Source organism: Ovis aries, chromosome 10 (assembly GCF_016772045.2).
Source record: "Ovis aries strain OAR_USU_Benz2616 breed Rambouillet chromosome 10, ARS-UI_Ramb_v3.0, whole genome shotgun sequence".
Lineage (NCBI taxonomy): Eukaryota > Metazoa > Chordata > Mammalia > Artiodactyla > Bovidae > Ovis > Ovis aries.
In genome coordinates this window covers 23,060,766-23,088,388 of record NC_056063.1, presented here as the reverse complement: position 1 = coordinate 23,088,388, position 27,623 = coordinate 23,060,766, and the positions used below count along the sequence as shown (strand labels likewise).

The 27,623-nt window shown below is 43.6% G+C and overlaps 1 protein-coding gene across 5 annotated transcripts in view; it reads right to left on the bottom strand.

Annotated features, from left to right (window-relative positions):
• The window catches only part of LHFPL6 (LHFPL tetraspan subfamily member 6), a 234,978-nt gene extending 208,841 nt beyond the window's left edge, over nucleotides 1-26,137 (bottom strand). For 2 of the 5 annotated variants that reach the window (XM_027973598.2, XM_060394385.1), the window contains exons 1-2: nucleotides 24,870-25,187; nucleotides 22,816-23,391 (exon numbers count right to left, since the gene is read on the bottom strand). In XM_027973598.2, the coding sequence (XP_027829399.1) occupies nucleotides 22,816-23,200 (385 nt within the window). In that variant the 5' untranslated portion in view covers nucleotides 23,201-23,391; nucleotides 24,870-25,187. Of the gene's footprint in view, nucleotides 1-22,815; nucleotides 23,392-24,869; nucleotides 25,188-26,034 lie in introns of those variants that run through there. The other 3 variants (XM_015098094.3, XM_060394386.1, XM_012184538.5) reach the window with 2 other exon arrangements.
• Nucleotides 26,138-27,623: the final 1,486 nt, after the last annotated feature.

The following is a 27,623-nucleotide window of genomic DNA, read 5'->3' as shown; positions in this document are numbered from 1 at the left end:
GGGACCAGGCTTGATCATTCAAGAGCTTTTGTGTAGCAGAGTTTTAATAAAGTGAAAAAGCGACAGAGAACGCCTCGGACACAGACATCAGAAGGGGGGTGGAGAGTGACCCCTCGCTAGTGTTAGCAAGGGAGTTATATACTTTTTTAATTAGCTATTACAATAAATCAAAAGAATGTCTCAAGGTTGTAAAGATCTTACTAGAACCACTCCCATAATTTACATTTGAAGATAACAGGATTAGCCAGAAGGTTTTCAGGAAGGAGAAAACTGTCCTCAGGCAGGATACATTGTGGTTATACATCCTTGGTGCAGAGTTTAAACTGAGTTGTTTGTTGTGTAATCATCAGTTCTTAAAGAAAGGCTTAAAGAAAAAAACATTTTATGTGACTAAGACTAAAGAATGTAGAGGAAAAAAAAAGATGTTCGTCCTTTCCTCCTTCTTGAGAATTCCAGACCCCTCTCTCTACTTCAAGAGACCTAGACCCCTTTCTCCTCCTCAGGAACCCCCTCCTCAGGATTTCTTATCAACCTGCCTAGGAACTGACTCTCTCAAGATGGGACATTCATTTCCTAATGATCGCGCATGCATGCATGCTAAGTCCATTCAGCTGTGTCTGACTCTTTGCGACCCCACAGACTGTAGCTCACCAGGCTCCTCTGTCCCTGGGATTTCCCAGACAAGAATACTGGAGTGGGTTGCCATGCCCTCCTCCAGGGGATCTTCTTGACCCAGGGATCGAACCTGAGTCTCTTGCCCCTTCTACATTGGCAGGGGGACTCTACCACTAGCGCCACCTGGGAAGCCCTCTAATGATCATACCTCTTTATAAACCTACTCTCTACAGAAGGCAGTCTTCCTAGCACACACACTGCACTGTTTACTGACTCCCCTTCATATCAAGTTAAAGCCCAAATCCCCCAAAACTGTCTAAGACCTGGTCTGTCAGTTAAGCTCACAGAGTTCAATAGCATAGAATAAGGGTGAAAACCACACAGCACTGTGACTCCTCGCTTTCCTAAACCAAAATCCCCTGCTGTCTGTACAGTGCTTGCCAGCTCTTCTTTAGCAATGGAACACAGGGAAGGGAGCTCAATCTGGATCTATCAGCCATAAACACAAGCAAATCTCTCTCTGCTCTGCCTCGCCCATTCCCTCCTAGGATCCTGGAAAGCTTTGGAGGCTGGAAGCAAAGGAAACATATTTCTTTGCATTCCAAACCACAAACTCACAAAATCTAGATAATTGAAATCTAACTTCACCTCGGAGAAGATTTATATAATTTTAAAAGATCCAGCAGGATTCATCAAAGTCATGGCAGGAAAAGAGGAGATAAAGCCGGAACCTTCGATGATAGAATGATAATCAAAGAGCTAAGCAAGAAAATATTCAGATAATTAGCATTTGTGTGCAATAACAGTTTAATCATGATTAAAGCTATGGTAGGTTTAAGATGGTTTCATTTAAGTAATATCAACCGTCAATCTGGTAACAACTGTGTGTGTGTGTTGCTTTTCTTTTAAGTGTTTAAAGCAAAAGCCTAAAATAAATGAGGCTATCCCTTGAAGAGGAATGTTTAAAGTAGGGAAAAGCCTATAATTTCTTTTACCCATGGTTTACACTCTTCATCTTCTTATCCAATCCAATTCAGTAAACATGAATCCTTAATCCCCATTAGGGCAACCATATAACCATTCCACAGAAAGTATTAACAAGAAAAAACTAACCATTTCATATAGTCTAGATTTTAGCCAATCCTAGGAAAGCTCAATGCATGCATGTCTCATCCTATACATCAGGCTGAAAATGAATGTTCATGACCATATACACAAAAGGTTATAAACGTAATAATTAAAGGGAAAACATATGAACTGGACAATGATATTTCACCACAGGACAAAGAATTCCTAAGTAGTATTTCTATCCTGCATAAGTAATAATCAGATGGCCAAACAGCAAGTTTTCACAGAAATCCCTGGAAGTCATCCTAAAGCTAATACAATCAAATATTAAATAAAACATTTAAGACACAGAACAATTTAAGAGTTAGTGGATTGTTTGTTTTATAAACTTTGTGTGTGTTTGTCATGCTGCCCCCTGGGAATCAGATGAAAATCTGATAGCTTTTTCCAGAAATGGGTACAATATGCACAAATGCTGGGTCAGATGTAGATCTCCTGCGAATGATGAAATAAGAAGTCCTAAATTAGAGGCTCAAGTCCTATGCTCAGTAAACCACTACACATTACATGTATTGCCTATTATTCAAATACCTCTCATTAAAGAACAGAAGCTTCCAGATGGCCAACGGGCACATGAAAAGATGCTCAACATCACTAATTATTAGAGAAACATAAGTCAAAACTACAATGAGGTATCACCTCACACCAGTCAGAATGGCCATCATCAAAAAAGCTACAAATAACACATGCTGGAGAGGGTGTGGAGAAAAGGGAACCCTTCTACACTGGTAGTGGGAATGTAAATTAGTGCAGCCACTATGGAAAACAGTAAAGAGGTTCCTCAAAAAGATAAATATAGAGTCATCATATGATCCAGCAATCCAACTCATGGGCATATATCCAGAAATGACAAAACCTCTAATTGGAAAAGACTCATGTGCTTCAGTGTTCACTGCAGCTCTATTTACAATAGCCAAGACACAGAAACAGCCTAAAGGTCCATCAACAGATGAGCGGATAGAGAAGATTCCATTTCACAATGGAATATTACTCCCCCATAAAAAAGAATCAAGTAACAACATTTGCAGCAACATGGATACACCTATAGGTGATCATACTAAGCCAGACAAACACAAACATCATTTGATAGCCCTTGTATGTGGAATCTGAAATATGTTACAAATGAACTTATTTACAAAACAAACAGACTCACAGACACAGAAAACAAACTTCTGGTTAGGAAATAGGAAAGGAAATGGGGGAAAGATAAATTGGGAGTTTGGAATTAACAGATACACACTGCTACATGTTAAACAGATAAACAACAAGGCCCTATAAGTATAACATGGGGAACTATATTCAATATCTTGTAATAACCTATAACGGGACTTCCCTGGTGGCTCAGACGGTAAAGCGTCTGTCTACAACGCAGGAGACCCGGGTTCAATCCCTGGGTTGGGAAGATTCCCTGGAGGAGGAAATGGCAATCCACTCCAGGACTATCACCTAGAAAACTCCATGGACGGAGGAGCCTGGTGGGCTGCAGTCCATGGGGTCACAAAGAGTCGGACATGACTGAGTGACTTCAACTCAATAACCTATAACAGAAAAGAATCTTAAAAATAATGTACATAAATATAACTGAATCACTTTGCTATATACAGAAATGAACACAACATTAGTGTATCAATTATCCTTCAATCAAAAAAATCAATGATTAACCAAAAAAAAAAAAAATTAAAAAGGTAACCTATCTATTTTCCCTCTATTTCCTAACTATCCAAATCATAGATGTTTCCAAGCTTAGTTCAAAACCTACACATGGGTCCATGGCATCTGCTCTGTTCGTTGCAGAGAAAACTGAGGTTTGTTACCTTGGCAGAATATGTACAGCTTTACATGTCACTTTGTCACAGCAAGGGAAGGACCATGTTACAGAGGAGAGAGGGACAGGTGGGGACTCACCTGACTCATGTCTGAACCCCAGCTGGCCAGGCTCCATGCTAGCTTGCTCCATGCTCTTGGCCTCTCTAAACCTCAGCTTTCTCAATCTGTGAAATGCGGCCAACCCTCCCTTACAAAAATGCAGCAAAAATTACAAATCAAAGTGTCTACCTGATGGTGAGTGTATACTAGATCACAATTCCTGTTATTTAGATTTTTCATCCATTTTTGTGTGTTTAATCTTGTACTCCCAGCTCCACTGCCGAGCAGCCCTTGGCATCAGGATTTAGCTGGATAATGACACGCCGAGGTTCCTGTGAGTTGAGACTCTTAAAAGAGGCTGGAAGCGTGGAGAAATGGTACTGGCAGGATGTGGTTCCTTCCTTTACCGGCAAAAGCAGTGGGTCTAACACATTTCCATTCTACTTCCTCCTCTGTGCTCTGCTTCATCAGATGGAAACACCACATACATGGGTCAAGACCACATACATGGGTGACCAGAGCTACGGCCCCCTTCTGAGGGTAGAGATAGGCACAGGGCAGAGATATGGAGGCAGAAAGATAACAGAAGCTCTGGTGTGTGGTCCAGCTAATGCCCACAGCTTCATTTCCGAAGCTGCAAATACATTTGCTTGCATTTTCACACTTTAATGCACAGTTAAGGGATGACTTTTTAAAATACATTTCCCCCAGGCTACTAGCATTTCATTCTCTATCGATATTAGATTTAAAACCATGATTATGAAAACCCACAGACAGTCCTATCACTTTAGTCATAACGTCTTCCCCCTGCACTACAGAATATTTATGTCCAAGGATCGAGAGGGACAAGTGGCCAGATTTATCATTTGCATCATTTTAACTCCAAAAGGTCTACTGTTTGGTAATAAGTGATATGCCATGAAGGTATCAACTAAAGGATAAGGTAAGAAGCTGCAAAAGATGCTGGTAGCAGTGTGATTTTCACAAAGTTCAAAAGCCCCAGGGCAGGGAGGATGCGGGGAGGGTCCTGGAGGGAGTGAGGGTCTTCCCTGTGGGTCTCCTGTGCCTGGTTTCTCCCCGTGGCTCTCACCTCCAGCCTAGGGACAGCTGGGGTGGAGGCTGCCGACTCCGCTCCATCATCAGATTTACTTCTAGCAACTGAAGGCTCATCCACGCTGACAAGTCTGATTAGAAATCACCAATTTACTTTTATATCTGCAGAGACCAGAAAGGGGCCAACATTTACTTTCCACTCAGGTTTATGTACTGAGCGAGCGGCCCTGGAGGACGTATCTCTTCCTTCTGCTTTATTACAATTCAATTTCGCTTGTAAACTAAACCTACCCCCGGGGATTTCTTAAAATATAAAGGTTTCTCTTACCTCTTCTTGGGACAAGGGACTCTTTGGCAATTCCATTTTGAACGTGTTCCTATGTCTCCAAAACCAAAGAGGAGGTAAGCTCATTTGTCACTGCTCTAATTTTAAGATCATTTAACCAGAGTTCATACTGACTAAATTTGGGTCAACGTGATTTACTGGTGCAGCACAAGCTGCAGTCTGTAACACACTAGCGCTTGAGGAAGAGAACAGATTGCTCAGGTTTGCGGCATTTACTGCTTTAAATTTTATGCTAAGAAAATTGGTGCAGGCTGACTTCAAAGACGGTAAATTAACCATTAGTTCAAATTTGCGGTGTGACAGGTACTAGTACTAAGTACTTGTTCTCACTATTTCATTAGGAATCAAAGAAGCAAAGCTTTCATACTATTAATATTAACTAGAAATGGAAGATTAGAATATATGTTTAAGTCACAAGCAAAGCCAGGAAGGATAGGAATTCAAACCTCATACAAGTATATATGTAGAACATTTACACAGCTGCAAACTTAGATATGCCAAACAAAGTAACTTTAGTGAAATTTTGCTTATCCCTCTCTAACAAAAAAAATGTACAAATAATAAATGCCAGAGAGTATGGAGAAAAAGGAACCCTCAGGCACTGTTGGTAGAGTGTAAACTGGCTGCTACGGACAACAGTATGGAGAGGTTCCTTAAAAACTTGAAAATAGAACCACCATAAGACTCCTGATAAAAATGACTAAATCAATACGAACTATCTCACAGTAACATTTATGATTCTTAGCTATGTCAGCAACTGTCTGCTGGTTCAAACGTAACTAAAATGGGAACATGTAAAGGAAGATAATCTTTGGAAATGAATTTCATCAGAAATATTTGCACTTAAACAGACCTCCATTTTAAAGCATAGGGCTTGTGTTTAGTCGCTAAATTGAGTCCGATGTTTTTGTGATCCAATGGGCTATAGCCTGCCAGGCTTCTCTGTTAGTGCGATTTCCCAGGCAAGAATATTGGAGAGGGTTGTCATTTCCTTCTTCGGGTTATCTTCCCAACCCAGGGATCAAACCCACATCTCCTGCATTGGCAGGTGGATTCCTTACCACAGAACCACCAGGGAAGCCTTACCGAAAATTACACCATATCTGTATTTTGCTATCATGTATGATAGCAAGGAGAGATAAGAAAAGCTTCCTCAGCAATCAATGCAAAGAAATAGAGGAAAACAACAGAATGGGAAAGACTAGAGATCTCTTCAAGAAAATTAGAGAAACCATGGGAACATTTCATGCAAAGATGGGCTCAATAAAGGACAGAAATGGTATAGACCTGACAGAAGCAGAAGATATTATGAAGAGGTGGCAAGAATACACAGAAGAACTGTACAAAAAAGATCTTCACGACCCAGATAATCACGATGATATGATCACTCAACTAGAGCCAGACATCCTGGAATGTGAAGTCAAGTGGGCCTTAGGAGGCATCACTACGAACAAAGCTAGTGGAGGTGATGAAATTCCACTTGAGCTATTTCAAATCCTGAAAGATGATGCTGTGAAAGTGCTGCACTCAATATGCAGCAGTGGCCACAGGACTGGAAAAAGTCAGTTTTCATTCCAATCCCAAAGAAAGGCAATGCCAAAGAATGCTCAAACTACGGCACAACTGCACTCATTTCACACGCTAGTAAAGTAATGCTCGAAATTCTCCAAGCAAGGCTTCAGCAATATGTGAATTGTGAACCTCCAGATGTTCAAGCTGGTTTTAGAAAAGGCAGAGGAACCCAGAGATCAAATTGCTAACATCCGCTGAATCATCGAAAAAGCAAGAGAGTTCCAGAAAAACATCTATTTCTGCTTTATTGACTATGCCAAAGCATTTGACTATGTGGATCACAACAAACTGTGGAAAATTCTGAAAGAGCTGGGCATACCAGACCACCTGACCTGCCTCTTGAGAAACCTGTATGCAGGTCAGGAAGCAACAGTTAGTACTGGACATGGAACAACAGACTGGTTCCAAATAGGAAAAGGAGTACGTCAGGCTCCAAGGCTATATATTGCCACCCTGCTTATTTAATTTATATACAGAGTACATCGTGAGAAACGCTGGGCTGGAGGAAGTACAAGCTGGAATCAAGACTGCAGGGAGAAGTATCAATAACCTCAGATATGCAGATGACACCACCCTTATGGCAGAAAGCGAAGAAGAACTAAAGAGCCTTTTGATGAAAGTGAAAGAGAAGAGTGAAAAAGTTGGCTTAAAACTCAACATTCAGAAAACTAAGATCATGGCATCTGGTCCCATCACTTCATGGGAAGTAGATGGGGAAACAGTAGAAACAGTGTCAGACTTTATTTTGGGAATCACTGCAGATGGTGACTGCAGCCATGAAATTAAAAGATGCTTACTCCTTGGAAGGAAAGTTAGGACCAACCTAGACAGCATATTCAAAAGCAAAGACATTACTTTGTCAACAAAGGTCCGTCTAGTCAAGGCTATGGTTTTCCAGTAGTCATGTATGGATGTGAGAGTTGGACTGTGAAGAAAGCTGAGTGCCAAAGAGTTGATGCTTTTGAACTGTGGTGTTGGAGAAGACTCTTGAGAGTCCCTTGGACTGCAAGGAGATCCAACCAGTCCATTCTAAAGATCAGTCCTGAATGTTCATTGGAAGGACTGATGTTAAAGCTGAAACTCCAATACTTTGGCCATGTGATGCAAAGAGCTGACTCATTTGAAAAGACCCTGATGCTGGGAAAGACTGAAGGCAGGAGGAGAAGGGGATGAAAGAGGATGAGATGACTGGATGGCATCACTGACACAATGGACATGAGTTTGAGTGAACTCTGGGAGTTGGTGATGGACAGGGAGGGCTGGTGTGCTGCGGTTCTAGGGGTCGCAAAGAATTGGACATGACTCATCGACTGAACTGAACTGAACTGATGATAGTACTGGACACAAGAAGTGACCTAGCCAAAATCGGGAAGTGAGTGATAGTCACTTTAGTCATGTCTGACTCTTTGCGACCTTATGGACTGTAGCCCACCAGGCTCCTCTGTCCTTGGAATTCTCCAGGCAAGAATACTAGAGTGGATTGCCATTTCCTTCTCCAGAGGAAGGAAATTTTGCTCTCATGTATGACAGTACAGGACACAAGAAGTGACCTAGCCAAAATTGGGAAGTAGAGGAGAGGTAATTAATAGTGTAACACAGGATGCAGTCCAAGCGCATCATGGGCCCCAAATCAGAATCGGGCTCACGTGAACACCTGAACGATTTTGAGCAAATCGTCTGTCAAGTGGATGTAAATGTTGTGCTAAGGACAGGGGCGAGCCGAGAGACTGCAGCAGAGGAAATGGCAGTCACCCATGGGAGACAGTGTTGCTCCCACAGGCCTCCCCAGGAATAACCAACGTTGGTCAAGTTCCAAGGAAGCACACAAAAGGCAGGGTTCCTTCAACTGTGCCATCAGAGAAGGCTTTATAGGGAAGTCAACATTCAAAGCACACCTTCAAAAACAAGCGGACTTCGGGCTTGCATCAAGGGGCAGAGGAACATGGCCAGCCAAGGCACAGATGTGAGAGCTGGGTAAAAAATATACAGGGAGTACTATGACATGCAGGCTGGGCGCAGCACAGCCCAACATAAGGGTGCCAGTGGATGGTGACATGATCAATGGGGCAGGTGCTGCTGCTGCTGCTCAGTCACGTCAGTTGTGTCCGACTCTGTGCAACCCCACAGACAGCAGCCCACCAGGCTCGCCCGTCCCTGGGATTCTCCAGGCAACAACACTGGAGTGGGTTGCCATTGCCTTCTCCAATGCATGAAAGTGAAAAGGGAAAGTGAAGTCAGTCAGTCATATCTGACTCTTTGCAACTGCATGGACTGCAGCCTGCCAGGCTCCTCCGTCCATGGGATTTCCCAGGCAAGAGTACTGGAGTGGGGTGCCACTGCCTTCTCCGGGGGCATATGAGGCACCTTGTAAACAGCCTTTATCCACGGGAAGCATGAGGGGCTGTGATCCCAGACAAGAAGTTGACTCTTGGGCACCACAAGGATGGACAAGAGGGAGGCAGGTGAATAGGAAAGTAGCCCGGGCAAAAGACAGACATCAGCCACTCAGTATGGGTCCTCTGAGCCATTTGAAATCAGTGTGACAGGGCACCATGACACCGCAATGAAATGTAATTTAACGCCTTTTTAATTAAGGGCTTTTCCACAATTAATGGCTTTTTAAATGGTCACTCAGAGATCATGACTATCGCAGTAACATGTCTCAATAACATGTCTCAGTACAGTTACATATTATATAAACTTACTCATAGTACATTCAAGGCAGTAAGATGTCTCAGCCTTCTACAGGATTCAGCCTCTGATACCAAAACAGATGACTGTTTTACAGCATGTTCTGCCCCATCTCTAGCCTCAATTTCAAAACACATTTTATCTTTCTCTAAGAACACACTTGGTACAGTTTTTAAAGAATTATATACAAGCATCAAGGATATTTTCTTTTTATTTTGCTCAATCCCCCGCCCCCCTAGGATCAGAAACAAAAGCCCCACAAGCTCTGAAATGAGTTTTAATCTTAGAGAACATCACTGCAACACACAACCGCAAATATCACTGGCAAGGTTCATTTTGTGAAGATAAAAAAAAAATGATCTAGCTGTAGAACACAATACTGAAGCTGGCTGCTGTTGGAATATCAATGACATCTTTCTGAGGGAGAGTCCAGTGACCAAAGCCCTGAATTTGTAAACTCCCTGAGGTCACAACCCTATATTATATTTACTTCTTTTGTTTCCCACTACACCCACAGCATAAGGCTGCAGCAAGATTTTAAGATTAAATGAGAAAGTCTGTACCAGAGTGTTTTGTATATTATAAACTGATGTATTCAAAGTAGCTAATATTAGGGACTTCAGTGGCAGTCCAGTAGTTAAGACCTGGAGCTTCCACTGCAGAGGGCATGGATTCAATGCCTGGTCAGGAAACTAAGATACTGTATGCCAAGCAGTATGGCCAAAAATAACCCCACAAAAATCCTATGGGTTTTTTTTTGTTGTTGTTGTTTGGGGAGAGAGGTTCAAAAGGGAGGGAAATAAGTACACATATAGCTGATTCAGGGTTTCCCTCGTGGCTCAGACAGTAAAGAACCTGCCTGCAATGTGGGAGACCCAGGTTCGATCCTGGGTCAGGAAGATCCCCTGGAGAAGGGAATGGCTACCCACTCCAGTATTCTTGCCTGGAGAATTCCATGGACAGAGGAGCCTGGTGGGCTACAGTCCATGGAATCGCAGAGAGTCAGACACGACTGAGCAACTAACACTTTCACTTTTCATACGTGATTCACTCTGTTGTACAGCAGAAACTAACACAACATTATAAAGCGATTATACTCCAATTAAAAAAATTAAAAAAAAATTTTTTTTTAAATGTAGCTAATATTAGGTGAATGGAACTCTAAAACGTTAGTTGACTTGGAACACTAAAGAACTTATTTTCCTTTCAGTTAGTTCCTATGGTTATTAAAAAGGATAAAAACATGGACAGGTAGTAATCAAGTTGTGTATCAGAGGAAAGATAGAGATTTAAAGGACGATACTTCGTGGAACCTAAGGATAATATTTTTTTAAAAACCACCAAGATGGATAAAACCCACAACATGGAAGTATGAGCTCAAACAAACACACCTATACAGATGCTGAGAATACCTATTCAGATTGCACCTCAAATGATGATCTAGGGGGGTCAAGTACAGCTAGTAACAAGGTCTATTTACTAGGTTCCGAGTAATAAGTCACCTGTCAATAAGAATATTATTAGGTCAAAAATTACTTTGGGAAATACAGCAGAGTGCAATAGCAAATGAAAAGAGGACAGAAGTGGAATCAAAGTTCTTTCTTTTACTTCTTTCTCAGTCTGCTTCTATTCATTATGTTATCCTCATAGGTAGAATTCTGCCTGACAGCAGGATTCAGTAAATATCTGTGTAATGAAGCAAGCTAATTAACTGTTTAGGTTAAACTGTAAAACTCTGAGTCAAATATACTATTGGTAATGGCCACCATTTATGGGGACGCTACCTTTTCAGGCCTGATATTACCTGACTTACATGTACACCTCGCAGAAACCCAATGAGTTAGCAGCAGCAGCAGCAGTATTACTAAAAAGCAGAGACATCACTCTGCCAACAAAGGTCTGTCTAGTCAAAGCTATGGTTTTTCCAGTGGTCATGAACAGATGTGAGGGTTGGACCATAAAGAAGGCAGAGCACCAAAGAATTGATGCTTTTGAACTATAGTGCTGGGAAAGACTCTTAAGAGTCCCTGGAACAGCAAGGAGATCAAACTAGTCAATCCTAAAGGAAATAAACTCTGACTATTCATTGAAGGACTAACACTGAAGCTCCAATACTTTGGCCACCTGATGCAAAGAAGTGACTCATTAGAAAAGACCCTGATGCTAGGAAAGACTGAGGGCAGGAGGAGAAGAGGGAGACAGAGGATGAATTGGTTGGATGGCATCACCGACTCAATGAACATGAGTTCAAGCAAACTTTAGGAGATAGGGAAGGACAGGGAAGCCTAGTGTGCTGCAGTCCATGAAGAAGTCTCAAGGAGTCAGATACAACTTAGTGACCGAACAGCAGCAACAATAGGCGAAAGAACTCAGGCTGAGTCAGTTGCTTGCCCATGGCCATGAAGCTGTTGAGGGGCAGAATTCAACCCTGTCTGCCCAGATCCTGCTTTACAAGACACGGCACGACCACAGAATAATGTAAACACAAGAACAGAAGGCAGCACTTGAAGCTTTGCTAATAGAAGGGGGAAAAAAGGCACTAACGTTTTATTTTACTTACAGTCTTATAGAAACAGTTTCTTCTGAGATCCGACCACATGCAAAATTCTGAAGCATCCCACGTGGGGAAAACTGTTGTTATTCTAATCCCAGGCTGCAAGTAATGCTACAAAAACAATCTGCCACAACTTACAAGCTTAACAAGCTAAACAGGGAAAGTATAGAGAAATGAAAACATGTTCCTCCTCCAATATTTTCCACCATCTTAAAAACTCATCAGAGTCAGATTTCCAGATCTGCTCTAAGTAGACTGCAAGAGGATTATGGTAAAAACCACACCACACAAAGCGTGATTGTCTGAAATTACTTTGAAGTCAAACGTACATAAAATGGTGCCACACAGAGAAGAAGAGCTCGCTGCTGTGTAATTTCATGAAACCTGCTGGGCACCGAGGTCATGGGCAGCCAAAGTGAATTATAAATGGTGCCAACCAGGAGGCTATAATCAGGACAGCCACCAGTGGGCGGATGAGATAAATGAACCAACTGACTTTCTTCCACCAGGCAATCAAAATAGGAATGCCATCTTCATGCATGAAACAAAAAAACAAACAAAAAAAATGTTTTTAAGTAAAAATATTCATGCTTCACATCTCTGTCTTTTCACTACATTTCTAGACTCTTCCTTTCCTCCAGGCACATTTACGTGAGTGAACATCATGCAGTGTGATTTCTGTTCCTACCTTGAGTTTTCCTGCAACCTACTCCAGAAAAATAAAATCTATTCCTACACAGCACAAACTTCTCCATAACCCTGGTCCACCAGCATAGCAGATGTCGAGTGCCTAGTACTATCCAAGGGCAAGCTTAGAACTGATGATGGAGTCAGACACAGCCAAAAGCCTGCCTTCCAATCAGGACAGTCAAATGGTAAAAGAAAGTGTCAGGATAAAAAACCACATCTTTTTAAGAGTGAGTGAAGTAATACTGGGGCTTCCCAGGTGGCTCAGTGGTTAAAAAAAAAAAAAATCCGCTTGCCAGTGCAGGAGACACAGGTTCAGTTCCTGGGTCAGGAAGAAGCCTTGGAGGAGGAAATGGCAACCTACGCCAGTATTCTTGCCTGGAGAATCCCATGGACAGAGGAGTCAGGCAGGCTACAGTCCATGGAGTCACAAAGAGTCTGACTTGACTGGGCAACTGAGCACAAACGCACCAAGTTATACTTCTCATAGGAGGTTCTCAAAGACACTGTGGATCTATATAGTTAAGCCTGATCTCTCTCATGAGCTCTTCGTCCATGTTGCCAACTACCCACGTAACCTTCCACCTGAAGTCCTTGAGCCACAAACTGTGGGTTCAAGAGATATTCCTTGGTCATTATCCTCCAGATCCTATGAGATGCACAAACTGAGTAGGCTGCCAAGCAGGGCAGCTTCTGCCAGCCTTAGCCAAACTGGGCGGCAGACCTTGAGTATTTTCTCCTCAGCACTGCCCATGGAAAAAGCCAAAAAAGGGACTTCCCGGTGATCCAGCGGTTAAGGATCTGTGCAGGGGACATGGGTTCCATCCTCAGTCCGGGAAGATCTCACCTGCCACAGGACAACTAAGCCCGTATGCCACAACTACTGAAGCCCACGTGCCCTGGAGCCCGTGCTCTGCCTCAAAAGAAGCTACTGCAGATAGAAGACGGCGCACCGCAACTAGAGAAAGCTCCCCATGCAGTAATGAAGACCCAGGGCGCCAAAAATAAATAAATAAATAAAAATTCATTAAGAAAAAGCCAAAAAGGGGCCGGTACAGGACAACGGGAGCTCTGGACCTTTTGCTACTGATTAGATTCCTTTGCAACATGCTTTTGCATTTGTGGGAGTCACATGACTGATGTCAGCGCAGCCACAGGATCACTGACTTGCAATTGAATTGGTTCTGCCTTGATGTTCTTATTTTCCCTCTCCTCCAAGTTCCCCAATAAGATTAAGTCTCACTGAACTGCACTTCAACTGCTTGGGCCTTGCTGCCCGCTCCTTAGGGATCAGCACAGCAAGGCTCTGAACTCTGGGAAACATAAGAGACAAATATAGACACGACAGATAGGATGGAAATACAATCAACTTGGCCTGGAAAGTCCCGTCTCTGTACCTCCTAAAAGGAGACTGTGGTTATGACGTGTGGGACTCCCACAGGAGGCGTGGTTTACGAGGCAAGGTGACTACAGAGATTCTCAAGATAATAATTTTCTATTTAAATTAGCCAATGAAACCCCTGAAAACAAAACAAACCTACGAAACACATGAACAGCAGCAGAAACGACGTCTTACCACTCACTAAATTGCAGAATATAGTGACTCTATTGTAGGTCCCACCTAGACAGGCAGAGAACATGGAAAATCTTATATCTGTGTCCAAGACAGTGATGCGCATATAGTTGTGGGGGAGAAACAGTACGGGGAGCTTGGATATTAACAGGGAGCCAAATGTGGTCAGGAGTGAGAAAAGGCTATATTGACTTTGACCATGAACCTATGTCCCCTTTTCCAGCTACACATGTGCTGGAATGCCACAGTCCTGTAGGGAATCCAGGTCTTCCCAGGTGTGCCCAAATCCTTCCCAACAACATCAGGTACAATCTGCTACTCATACAGAAGGTACCTTCATAGACTGCAGGAGGGGACCATCTGGGTAACCTCATCATAAGATAACATTGGGGTCAGCTTAAGGGTGGAGATAAACACTAAGAAAGTCAGGTCTCATATGCAGCAACTCTCACCAAGGAGCACTAAGTCACATGAGAATTAGATGTCATCACAGAATCATACCAATTTAGAACTTAAAGGCACATTTCATATTTTCAAAAATTTGATTCGACAAACATATGGGAACTATAACTTACACGGGAACAACACAAGGACATTTCATCGTTCATGGCCTTCAATGCAACTGACTTATGGCATAGAGACAACAATCATTGATAATATTAAGTCATTAAGGCATAACTTGTTTTCTGTCTTGCTCTACCATATTACACACCTGTAACATGACTGACATAAGCTATGGAAGGAATCTACTAGGCCTCCAAACCACAATCATTTATTCATCTAAAAATAGGAGCCATAAAACCCTTTTGCCTCGATCTTAGAAATGTCTTCAAAATCGTTTTCTGATTCCCACAGCTTCGCTGAGGTCTTCTCCATCTCTGGCCAAGCCTGCTATAACAAGCCTCTTGCTGCCTTTCCTGGTTTTAGTGTTTCCCCAGATCAGCCTTTATTCTTCATTGCTACTAGATTATATAGTTCCTAACTCAGTTTCTCCCATAACCACTCAAAGACTTCAGTCTAAAGTTTAAAGTCAAGTGTAGAATTCTTACCATGAAACAAAAATACAGACTTTCAGACCTGATCTCGTTCCATCACCCCTACTCCATACTTTATAGAATACTGCCATTCCCTGAACACCCATCAGATCTTTTTATAACTCCTTGGCTTTGAGAATCTGACATTTCCACTGCTCGAAACTCCAAGGAGTCTTCTGCTCATCTTTCAGACCCTGCTCATCTAGTGCCTCTGTTACGAAGCCTTTGCAGACCCCTCCAGACACGAGGTCCCTTCCTCTCCTGTGCTCCTACAGCATTTTGTTCACATTTCAGTGGACCTTGAACATTTTTAAACATTGGTGATTTTTGCTCATTCACCAAAACCCCCAAAAGTTCATAGTATGATATAATCTGCAATTTGGCTAAGGCAGGAACTGGAATTAAGTATTGTATTTTAGCCAGGATCCAGGAAAGCAGAAACCAGCCTAAGTATTTCAAACACAGAGAATGCAATATAATACAGGAAACTGGTTACACAGATGATGGAAGAGCTAAAAAGCCACATAGATGTTAAAGAGGTGACCTGGAAACTGGCATCAACAAAAAACTACTACCATCTATGAGACTGGAATGGAGTTGGAAGAAGAGGGCATCACCAATGACTAGAAGAACCGGGCTGTGTACCTGGTGAAGGACTGTTGTCAGTGGCTTCCAAGGGAAGCTGTGACCGTGAAGGTCAGGGCTTTCCAGAGGAGAGACAATTGCTGCCAAAGATGCTGCCAAAGGGAGAGCTAGAGAGAGAGACATACCCCTGGCTTCTCCTTGCCTCCTGTTTTTCCCAGTGCCTCCCATTGGCCTAACCTATCCAGAGGCCAGGAGTCAAGGCTTCTGGGAAATGTAGTCTCCTGTGAAGCAGGAAATGACTGGCACCATGTGAGGCTGGTGAGCCCCTCACTTGGCAGCTGAACGAGCCTCACCAGCCTCTCAACAACTGTATGCAATGGAATGGACATCTATGTCATGAGTCCTTTGGACTGTAATTATACCTCACATGTTGGTTTCCTCCCTAAAACCATGAGCACCTCCACAGTAGTGACCTTATCTCAACTTATATACTAGTGTGGTATTTGACATTTGGTAGGCATTCAATAAATACTGCTCAGTTCAGTTCAGTCGCTCAGTCGTGTCCGGCTCTTTGCGACCCCACGGACTGCAGTACGCAGGCTTCCCTGTCGATCACCAACTCCCAGAGTTTCCTCAAACTCATGTCCATTGAGTCGGTGATGCCATCCAACCACCCATAAACACTCATGCCCTGGATTTATAACATGTTATAACTCAGCACTTCCTAAAGTTTGTTGTGCTGGCCACTAATTCAAAAAGATGCTATTGCCTATCATAGGTAAGTAGGACTCTGCAATTTCCAAATAAGTTTGTGAAACACAGTGTTAAAGTTAACCTGGGGGGAAAAAAAAAGTTTAGCTGGTCTCATCGTACATTCAAGCTGCAATTAAAAAAAAAATACTGTGGACTACATGGCTTAGAAACAGCAGAAATTTATTTCTCCCATTTTTGGAAGCTAGAAGTTTAAGATCAGAGGGCCAGCACAGTTGGATGGGGGCTCTCTTCTTGTATCTTCACATGGGGAGAAGGGGTGAGGTGTTCTCTTCAGCTTCTTTATAAGGGCACTAATCTCATCTGTGAGGGGTTCACCCTAATGACCTAATCATCTCCCAAAGTCCCTACCTTCTAACACTATCCCACTGGGCATGAGGATTTCAACAAATGAATTTTGTGGGAGGACACAAATATTCAGGCAGAGCAGCTTGTTTCTTCATTGCAGATAATACAGTTCATTCGGAGCTTTCAAAATGTGCTTGGAGAGAGAGATGTAGAATTATGTAGCATCATGCAACATATATGACTACAGAACATACATGTTTTCCAAAAGACTAACACTATACAGGGACCTCAATTAAGGAGTCATTGCTTTAATTATCTTCACATTTGTGATATTTTATTTCTTCTTTGAAATATTCCCATGAGGTAAAGAACAAGGTCACTTACGGATAAAAACGTTGCTAATAAATAACTAAAACTAATACATCAAGTATTAATTGAATATATAAGATGTTATTTACTATCCTAAATATGATAGGGCTAGAAGGAAATGTAAATATTCACCTATGTTAAGAGACTTATTATTCCTAATGGCCAGAAATTCTAAATTCTACATATAATACAAAATGGAATTTCAATTATTGCTGAAATATTATGGTGATAGCATTCACAACTCAGCCAATAACTAATGGGATAACTTCGGGTGTCACTCTAAAATTCAGTGTTCATAGCTGTTAAAAAAAAGAGAGAGAGACAACAAATTATCTGCCTCACTGGGGTGAAATAAGAACTGAATATGTTTTAAGGATCAACAGTCCCTTCAGGGACCCCATTGCAAATTACTTAGGAAAACACTTAATATTACACCTTCCTCATGCCCTGCAAGAGGTTGGTATAGGCATCAAAATATTCTAGATTCTGTGCTGTAATAAAATTTATTAACTTTCCATAACCAACTGTTTCTCCAATCTACTTGTTTCCCAAACGGTTCTGCTTTCCTGTTTACAGCTACTGGTATCCCCCAGGAATCTGTGTTCCTTCGAACACGAATGTGATGCCTTATGAAAACAAAACTATGAATTTTAATGATAGCCAGGAATAAAAGTTTTAAACGAGGCTGTTATGCTTTCTGATTATAAGCAATACACACAAGAGGGCACCCTTGGCAAGCTAGAGTTAGCTGCAAAGGTCAAGAACCGATAATGTAACAGTGATGACTGTATGAGGCACAAATTGGATGCATCTTGAGATGCTGCCTATGTATTATAGAGTGAGGTAAAGCTGTCTTGAGTGTGCATTTTAAGTTTTCCTTTTGAGATGATTATGAATTCACATGCCTCAGCTTGTTTTTCTTATAACTGAAAATACACGTTTTACAAGGCAATGGGACAATTCATAAATCTATGCAGATGTAAATCTTGAGAGTTAGTGTGTTAGTGAGACCTGATTTAGTTTAGTTTATGTGGTTTTTTCCAGTAGTCATGTATGGATGTAAGAGCTGAACCATAAAGAAGGCTGAACATCAAACAATTGATTTTCAAACTGTGGTGTTGGAGAAGACTCCTCAGTCTCTTGGCCAGCAAGGAGATCAAACCAGTCAATCCTAAAGGAAATCAGCCCTGAATAGTCATTGGAAGGACTGATGCTGAAGCTCCAATACTTTGGCTACCTGAGGCGAAGAAGTGACTCATTAGAAAAGACTGATGCTGGGAGAGATTGAGGCAGGAGAAGGGGGCGACGGAGGATGAGATGGTTGGATGGCATCACCGACTCAATGGACATGAATTTGAACAAACCTCGAGAGATAGTGAAGGGCAGGGAAGGCTGGCGTGCTGAGTCCATGGGTTTGCAAAGAGTCGGACGCAGCTTAGCGACTAGACAACAACAAATGTGTTAGTGAAGCTCACCAGTCCAGACAGACCCTGACCTCAGAGGTATCAGCTAGCACTGTGTTAGCCGGTGGCAGCAAAGGGAAGTAAGTTAAAAATCAGATGATTCTCTTAGAAAGACTCTATTCCACAAGAAGGAAAAGAAGATTTGGACATTATGGGTATAGTGGCTTTTAAGTGGCTCAAAGTAACTCACCTGGACTTTACACGGTAAGGTTAGAAGAAGCAGGAAACAGTAGTTCGTGATCTCTAAGATGTAATTTAAAGAGGAGCAAGAAGAGCTCTGCCTGTTGCCCCAACTGGCCCAGGAAATGCCTGGATTTCTTAAAAATTAGAGCAACTTCTTATGGTGAGGACACTGTCACTAAAAGGCTACGGTGCCCATTAACACACCGACACTTATTTGCCTTATTTCTCAGCTGTCATGTGACAGAGAACCTGGATGTGAAGGAAAGCATAACGGGACAAATCGTATGTCTGATCAGGTTGAAAGTGGAGCAAGGGGAAGAGATGTTGCGAGCCCTCATCCCAAAGGATGAAGGACCAGTCCAGGTGGAGCCCGACAGTGAGGGGCTCCAGAGAGGCCATCATGCTTTCAGCACAGAGATGGGTTTGTGGCAAGAAGCACTCTGTCGTCATTACTGTCGTGAGTGGCACTTAACCATCAATTAGTTGAAGAGATGGTCTCGCCTGGCTTCTCTGAACAGAACAGTGTCTCAACTGGAAAGGTAGTTGTTTACTACTGATTTGCATTCTACACTCATTTTAAACACATATGCAACTCGCATCCAAACGAAATATGGAATAATGCTGATTTGGGACTCTTCCGTGCCCTCTCATTATAACACCAGCAATTTCCAAAGATGAAATCTACAGATTCGGACCCTGACAATTACAAGCACCAGTGGGCAAACTTCAGTTCAGTCGCTCAGTCGTGCCCGACTCTTTGCAACCCCACGGACTGCAGGGCGCCAGACCTCCCTGTCCATCACTAACTCAAACTCATGTGCATCGAGTCGCTGATGCCATCCAACCATCTCATCCTCTGTTGTCCCCTTCTCCTCCTGCCTTCAATCTTTCCCAGCATCAGGGCCTTTTCCAATGAGTCAGCTCATTTGAACTTAAGATAGCCTTAATATATCTTTGCAGTGTTCTTACATGCTTCATTTACAGAGCCCGTAAAGAAGGTATTTTTTCTAACGCATACGTCAAAAGTTTGGTATTAAGCTTTAAAAAGTCTACTAAAGTACTTAATGATGTATCGGAAAGGACATAATTTTGCGTTCCACAAACAAAAACGTTACAACCTCTATCTTTTCATAACACCATAACTACACTTTCAGCATGTGAACATTTTTACTAGACGTGATACTTTTCAAAGGCTTTCTACCTTCCTGTTAAAAATTCAATTGAGGATAAAACTCAACCCAAGCTGGTTTTTAAAAATTATGACAAAGACATGACTTAAAATACAAGATGGAGATGGTGGCAATTAAAGTTTATGAGCAAGTTACTGCGGGAAAGGCAGAAGCCACTGACTCCTCGGAGGACTTCTTTTATAGGTGGTAAATGTCCCTGGACCACAGTGCCCTCTTTGTGTTGTTCCATTCGTTTGCAGGTGACATTTTAACCTCTAAGCAACCATAGCAAGACGATTCAAAACGAAGTTGACACTGTGTCCTTTAACTAGTTCCAAAGTACTGCAGGGGTTTTACTGCCTGATGTTACACCATATGTGCACACTCTGGACCCAGCAGGCGGAGTTAAGCAGGATGCTTCTGCACTCAGCCATTCTCCCGCTTCCTGTTGTTTTTGGAGCAATCCTAAATTTAGCTAAACATAACCTTTCTGGGTAGATCATTTTTTAGAAGGAGAATCCACCTTATAGCAGAGTGCCCTGTAATGTTGACTGTATTTTGAAAGCACAGACATTGATTACATTCACAGAACTCAGTGATTTGGTATTGTGCTGTCTTTATGAAACCCATTTATCACTCAAGTTTTTATGCATAAAAACTTGAACAAGTATGAAATGAACAGGAGGAATTCTTTCTGAAGCACTTTTTTGGTCAACTGGTGTATCACTAAAGTGGTAGTGATTAATGGCAAACTTTTCAAAATCTTTTCTGTAGCTCAAGTTATTTTTTAATTCTAAAATGACAACTGTCTTGGGTAGTGGGGATATATTTACTTACTCGGGTCCCAAAAGGTTTGAATCAGAAAAACCCTGAGGTTTCATATTTAGAATTATTTTCTGCAGGATATGAGAAATCTATTTGAGACATGCTAATAAGAAGCTATATCCTCAGCTCAATGTCAGTAACTCTTAACAAGTGAGAGTTCATGAAGAGCATATACAAGGGAAAAAACAGACCTTTTAAAAGTATATATAACTTCTACAATGGTCTTTCCCCTTGAGTTTTCTGTAAAGTAGAACATTAAGCTCTTTATAATTCTTCCAAATCTATAGATAGCTTAGAGAGAGAAGCATAAATCTCACGAGTCTCAGATTTACTTCCTGTTGCCGTCTTGCATGAGACATTTAAAGGTAATCAATAAAAACTGATTCCTCTTCGTAAGCACTTTCCTGTTCTGCCAGAAATAATAGTAGCCTCTGCCCCAAAGTGAAGAGGAAAAAATGAAAAGCAATATTTACCAGGAGAAAAAGAAACTGTCCAAGTATTTTTCCTGAGCCAAATGAAACACAAACAGCAAGTCAAAAGTTTATTCTTAAAGAAAAAAAAAACACTTTTAAATATTCCTGGCATTAGTTCTGGTTTTCAAATCTGAGGTATCAACAAGTTTTTAACTCCGGATTTGTATTTCCACTCTCTGCAAAAACCTCATTCCATTTCCTAATGGCTTTCCAGTACTGTCCTTCTGTAGGAATCTATACATCACACCAAGACTTGCGCTCAACGCTGAACAGTAAAGGAAGGACAGTTAAGCCCCCCAATTACCTCCTAGGGCAGAGTGAGACACAAAACCACAGGGAACAAATAGATGAGAACAAAGTTACATCTGGTAAGGAAATAAAGAACTGCAAACAACTGGATCTCTTACTCCAAAACACAAAACTCTGGGCCCCTTGCATTTTCAGCACAAGAATTTTCATACTCAAAACGTTACTTGAAAGTTTAATATTAGATAATCTGAAATCATCTGTTGGGATGTCTCCAATACGTAGACTCTATCTGAGGACTCTATTTGTAGTGTTTTTTCCTCTTCTGGATTTTTCACAAAAGACTGCAAGAGAGCACCCAGAGAAAGAGCCAGGTCGCAGACTCTTACTTTGCAATGAAGTTACAAATATATTTTATATGTTTTCCTAGCTTCCTGTTTCCCCGTGTTCTGTACTATCTGCAGAGGTTGTCATATTTCACCAAGGCGGATTCTAAATCAGACAAGTTCAGCCCGTCAGGTTGAAAAATGGAGGTGAAAGGCACAGCGGAAAATAAATAAAGTATAATTAAAACCATATGACCAGAAATATTGAAGCAATACATGTTGGAGGAAACCCAAGTAAAAATCAAACCTTTTCTGGTGTTAGTGAGACTAGCCAGTCCATTTGAAACAAGCACACATCACTCGCTAAAAATTCCTTTTTTTTCCTTCACAGTAAAAGCAGTCCTAACAAAGTAATTAAGCCTATCTTTGTGGCATAGTGAAATTCATAATTGTTCATGTAAAACTGATCTCTCATTTAAAACTGTAATCACTTATTTAGAAATATAATTTAAGATGGGGCAAGGCTCAATTTTATATCCAACAAAGAGCATTAAAGGCTTATGGTGACAATGTTGAATCAAAAACCTTTTCTACTTTTTGTGAAGTTTTCATCTCTTAAGATCTCAGGATTCGAGAAAGACACAGATACTGTAATTGCTGGTTGTTGATCGTAAAGAGCCAGTAGCTATAAAATCCAAACTGTCTCCTCTCCAACATTATAAACAACCTAGACGTTACTGCCTCACAGAGGTGGTACTTAGCAGACCAATGATGTACATGTTTGGGGATATACAGAAATTAAGAGCTCTTGATGTTTATAAAGCAATTCCGGTAAAGAATCTCTGACTTTGGCAATCTGTCCCCAAAGCCACTCTATATCCACATCTCCCTACCGTTCCAAGTGTCAATTACCATAATCTCAGTAGACAGCTGGAACACAGTTTTCAATATTGCTCCGGGATTCCAGTAAACAAGTGAAGTTGACCGAAGTCACTTACCCCCCAGAAACTGAATTCCTCCGGCCACTCTGCCCACCGTCCGGGAGATGAGCTCCGACACGCAGCAGCCCATGAGGGCGGTGAGCGCCACCAGGAGGAGCAGGCCACAGCCTAGGCCGGTCACGATGGTACAGATCCTCCATTCGGCGCTGGGAATGCCCTGGAAAGAGGCGTAGCGCCCACACTCCTCAACCATCACCATCATCTGCCGACTCTCATCGTGCACGGGATACGAGCACCTCCGGAAAGTGCCGAAGGACACGGGCTTGCCCAGCTGTGATCCCCAGAGCCAGTAAGGCATGAAGAACCCCACGCAGGAGGTGGCTGCACAAAGAAACGAGAGCAGAGCCCAGATGACCCCGGTGCAAGTCAGACTGGATGCCATCTTTCACCTGACAGGGCAAGGAGGACCCAAAGTAACTGTTCCGGGTCTGCAGGAAGAAGTAAAGGCTGTCGAACTACCGGCTTCCCGCGGGTAATCCACAGCTCTGTGATGGGAGAGTGGCTACTAACAGAACGGATCCTCAGTCTTACTGGACATCAACTTCCCATTCTCTGCAGTAAGGATGCTGGTCCCTGGAAAAACCATAACATTAAAGGTTAAATGTCTTTACAGAAAAGATAAGACCAACTCAGTTGGTCTGCAACTTTCAATTAACACCCATTCAGAGACACCTCCATAGTTCAAAAGTGAGAAGAACCCTTTCTATCAACTTCTTCGTAATTCAAATTTTGTCAGACTGGCTCAAAGCTTTTTCACGTCTTTATCTCCTACACATGTTCCCTAATTAAATCGGACAGCTACTTACCTAAAGAAATGCATGACTTATTCCTACTTGCCAAGCCAGTGAATTCATTTCATATACTCACGTTAAAAAGAATGTAGCATTCTCACTGGCGGTAAACAGAATTCTGAATGTTATACTAAAATAACCATAGCATGTTTGTTCAGTTAGCTTACAAGTTCACGCTCATAATTTGCAGCAACTTTTCTGTGTTCCTTTAGGTGCATTAACTCTCTGCATGAGCCTGAACAAAATAATTAGGCTCATTTTCACAATTACAGACTGTCTAGGCATACAGAGTGGATGGGACTCTAAGGCGTCTTGCCATGCTTATTCAGTAGTGTTTAGGAATGCCTTCAGTCTCAACTATCTTCTCTAGTGTCAACAAAAGAAAGCCTGTGTACGACTCATTTTCATATCTGCAATTCTGATTAATTGCTTCTAATTAAATTATTGGAACCATCTTTCCCACTGAATGAATGACTGTGTCTCATCTGAAAAAGAGTCCATACCTTCCAGTCATTCCAGGGGTTCCACTTGCATCCTGCCCTCCCTTTCAGAGTTCCTTAGAACCACTTTTCCTACTTTTCATAAAGAACACAGACGCCCAGAGCCCATGCACCCCACAGTTTCATTCCCAGGACTCAGGCTCTCAGAGTCTATCTCAAATCCTCCCCCTCTCCTTTCCAACTCTTGCCTCTGCCCTTTGCTTTCCACCCACCGCCCCTTTTCCACTCCAGTATGTCACTCACTCCAGGGGAGCTCCGGCTACTTTTTTTTTTTTTTTTTTTAATCTTGTCAACTGCTGTCAACATCAGCATTAGTCGCTGAAGTTGGTCTGTCTGGGCCCTAAGGCTGGGGCAGACGCGGGGAGGGGGCACTGAGTGGGTGGGGAGGGGGCTCTCACCTCAATTTGGGGCCAGGCACCCCGGGATGGGGGGTAAGACCAGACAAGCCCTTAGCCAGCCAGCCCCCCGCAACGGCCGCACACACCCCCACCCCCACCCCGAAGACACACGACGATCCTTTAACTCCCCAAAGGGGAAGAGGGACATTTTCCAGCCGGCCCTGCGCGGAGGGAGGAGGTGAGGATGGGGTCCCCCACCCCGCCCCGGAGGCAGACGGACGCGGCGGGCCGGGCGAGCCGGCGGGGAGCGCAGCTCAGGAAGTCCGGAGCCTCGGGAGCAGCCCAACTCCAGCGTCCGGGGACGAGGGGGAAAGAGAAAAGCGCGGAGCCCGCGCCCCGGGGCAGCCGCGCGCTGGACTCACATGGCTGGCGGGCGGCGGCCGCCCTCCCTCCCGGGGCCGGGGCGCACTCACAACTTGCTGTCTCTCCCCGGCGGAGCATCCGCGGCGCGCCGGACCGTGCTTCCTTCTTCGCCTCGGTCCCCGACAGCCGCGGAGCCTCCGGGGCCGGCCGCGGGAGGGGCGCGCAGGGGCCGGCAGGGGGCGGAGGTCTCCGGGAGGACGCGCGGCGCCGCGCCCGGGCAGCCCGCGCGGCTCCGGCTCTCCGGCGGCGGCTCGGGCGGAGCGCTGGGGCGGCGCGCGGGGAGCCGGGGCTCACGGGCGGAGGAGCCGATCTGATCTGCCTTTGGCAGGCGAGGCACGCAGCGCCTCCTCCCCTCCGCCGCCCGGCCCTCCTCTCGCCTGTCCCCTCCCCTCGCGGCCGCCGGGACCCGGAGCGGACGCGGCCCGGGCGCTGCCGGCGGGGACTCTCCTGGCGCGGGGCGGGGAGGGGGCGCGGCCCCTTGGAGCCGGGGTCCCCTCCCACCTCACCCCCCTCAACCCGGGCGGCTTCCTCGGCCCCTCGGGCCCCGAGCCCCCTCCTGCTCTCCTCGCACCGTCACTGCTCCAACGCGAGAGGGGGATGGAGGCAGACAGACTGAGAAGTGGGGGAGAAAGTTGCTGGTCCTCTGGGGTGCTCCCCGGAGGGACGAGGGGGGAAGGCGGGTTCTGGGAGCTGAGACACGGCTCCCTGGCTGCTCTCCTGAGTCTGGTGTTTGGGGTTTAAGCTCCGGCTTCCGACCGCCTTTAGGAGATGGAGATGGAGAGCAGGGTTCTAGAGACTGGTGCAGTGATTCCTTCCGAGCTTTCCTGGGATGTGGTCACTTTGGAAGGGGGTGAGCAAGGCCGGGGTGAGCAAGGCCAGTGTGGGCGTGGGAATGGGAGGCAGAGAGCAGAGAGTCCCCTCTGGGGTTCCGTCTGCCAGCCGCCTTTCCAGCCAAGCCAGAGGGAAAAAAGCAGGGGAAGATTCCAGCAAACCTCTCCCAAGAGACCTCCTCTTTGGGAACCTCTTTCAAAGCGTTTTTCCCTGTCTGTCCCCTCTCTCCCCTTTCTGTTTCTGTCTCTCTCCTCTCTCTTCCCCTCCCTCTCTTCCCTTCCACCTTTCGGTCCAATCACTCTTGCAATCAATAACTCCATTGAATTTCTTTACCTAGAAAACACTGGTTTCGATTCCCCCTCTGGACGTCAGGTCTTTTTTGCTTGTCCTTAGCGCTAACCCGTTTGGAAGCTGAGAACCACATTCAGCCGACTGTGGGAGTCCTTGCTGAAGGCGGTATTTTAAGAACCCTGCCATCTGGGAATAGCAGTTTGTGAAGTAGCTACTTCCCCACATACAGTTTTTGTGCTTTTTCAAAAGTTGAAAGTAATCGCTGGATAGATATAGATTTCATAGTAAATTTTCAAAGTACACCATTTTAATTAGCCATGGTGGTGCACATTTTTGTTTTACTACTACAGATGGGGATGTGCAAGCTTACACTATTAATTTGAGAGGCTTTGTGTAATTAGTTCCCACTCTTTATGAGGTCATAGACCTTTTTAAGAATATGATGAAACTGATGAGAACCTTCTCACCCCCCTGCCAAAAAAAAAGACAAAAATGCACTTCCATATGAAGCTTTATCACAGTGGTTCTCAAGCCAGGGAAGAAGGCAAGGCAGACTATAACCCCTCCCAGGGAATAGTCTGCAAGATGTGGAGATATTTTTGATCATCATGACCAGGGCGATCCAGCTAATATCTAAAGGCCAGGGATGCAACTAAATACCCTACCAGGTACAGGACAGCCTCCCAGAATTATCCATCCCAGAATATCGACATTCTGAGGTTGAGAATGCCAGTTTCAATAAAATGTCAGACTGTTCCCTGTTCCCACCTCAGCCCATTCATGATTGGAGTCCCTGATGAAATGCCTGATTTAAGTTATTTTTGTTTGTTTTGTACAAGTTGCTGGTTAATGAGCTCAGTGACTGTGTGATAATGATTGCTCTGACTTTCAGTTCTGTGTCCTAACCTAGTTTTTAACACAGAGCCTTTAGATCTGTATAATGTGCAGGTAAAAGGTATGACTCCATAAAGACAAAATAATGAGAATGACATTTGGACTCACTCTCCACATTCCCGCTGTGGATGTTGGTCCAGGATGCTCTTCTCTATTTGGTGTTTGAAGCACCGAGATGGCTTGTTGAGATTAAGTCCTTGCTGTGTCTCAGTCCCTACACCGTCCTTTTTTTTTTTTTTTTTTTTGGCCTTGCATGTGAGATCTTAGTTTCCCCACCAAGGATCAAACCTGGGCCCCCTGCAGTGGAAGATAGGAGTCCTAACCACTAGACCACCAAGGAAGTACCCCTAAGTCTCCTTGATAGATTATTTTATCTAGTCCTCAAAATAAAAAGGAAAAAAAATATGAAGGAGGTGCAATTATTATTTTACAGAGAAGTTAAGTAATTTGCCTGCGACCTTACAGCTAAACGGTGGACTTCGAAAAATCTCATTATCTGAACTATTAAACAGAGTAAAAGCTGTTGAAGAGATTCTGCCTAACATGAAAATAAAGATAGAGGGGGAGGCTTTAAAAAAAATGTCTGTCAGGATACAACATCAATTACTTGTGAAAGCATAGTGTATTATATACTAGGACTCAAAAATTTCTGTCTTAGAAATGATTGTGTTACTAGCCCAGTCGTGTCCGACTCTTTGGGACCCCCATGGACTGGAACCCACCAGGCTCCTCTGTCC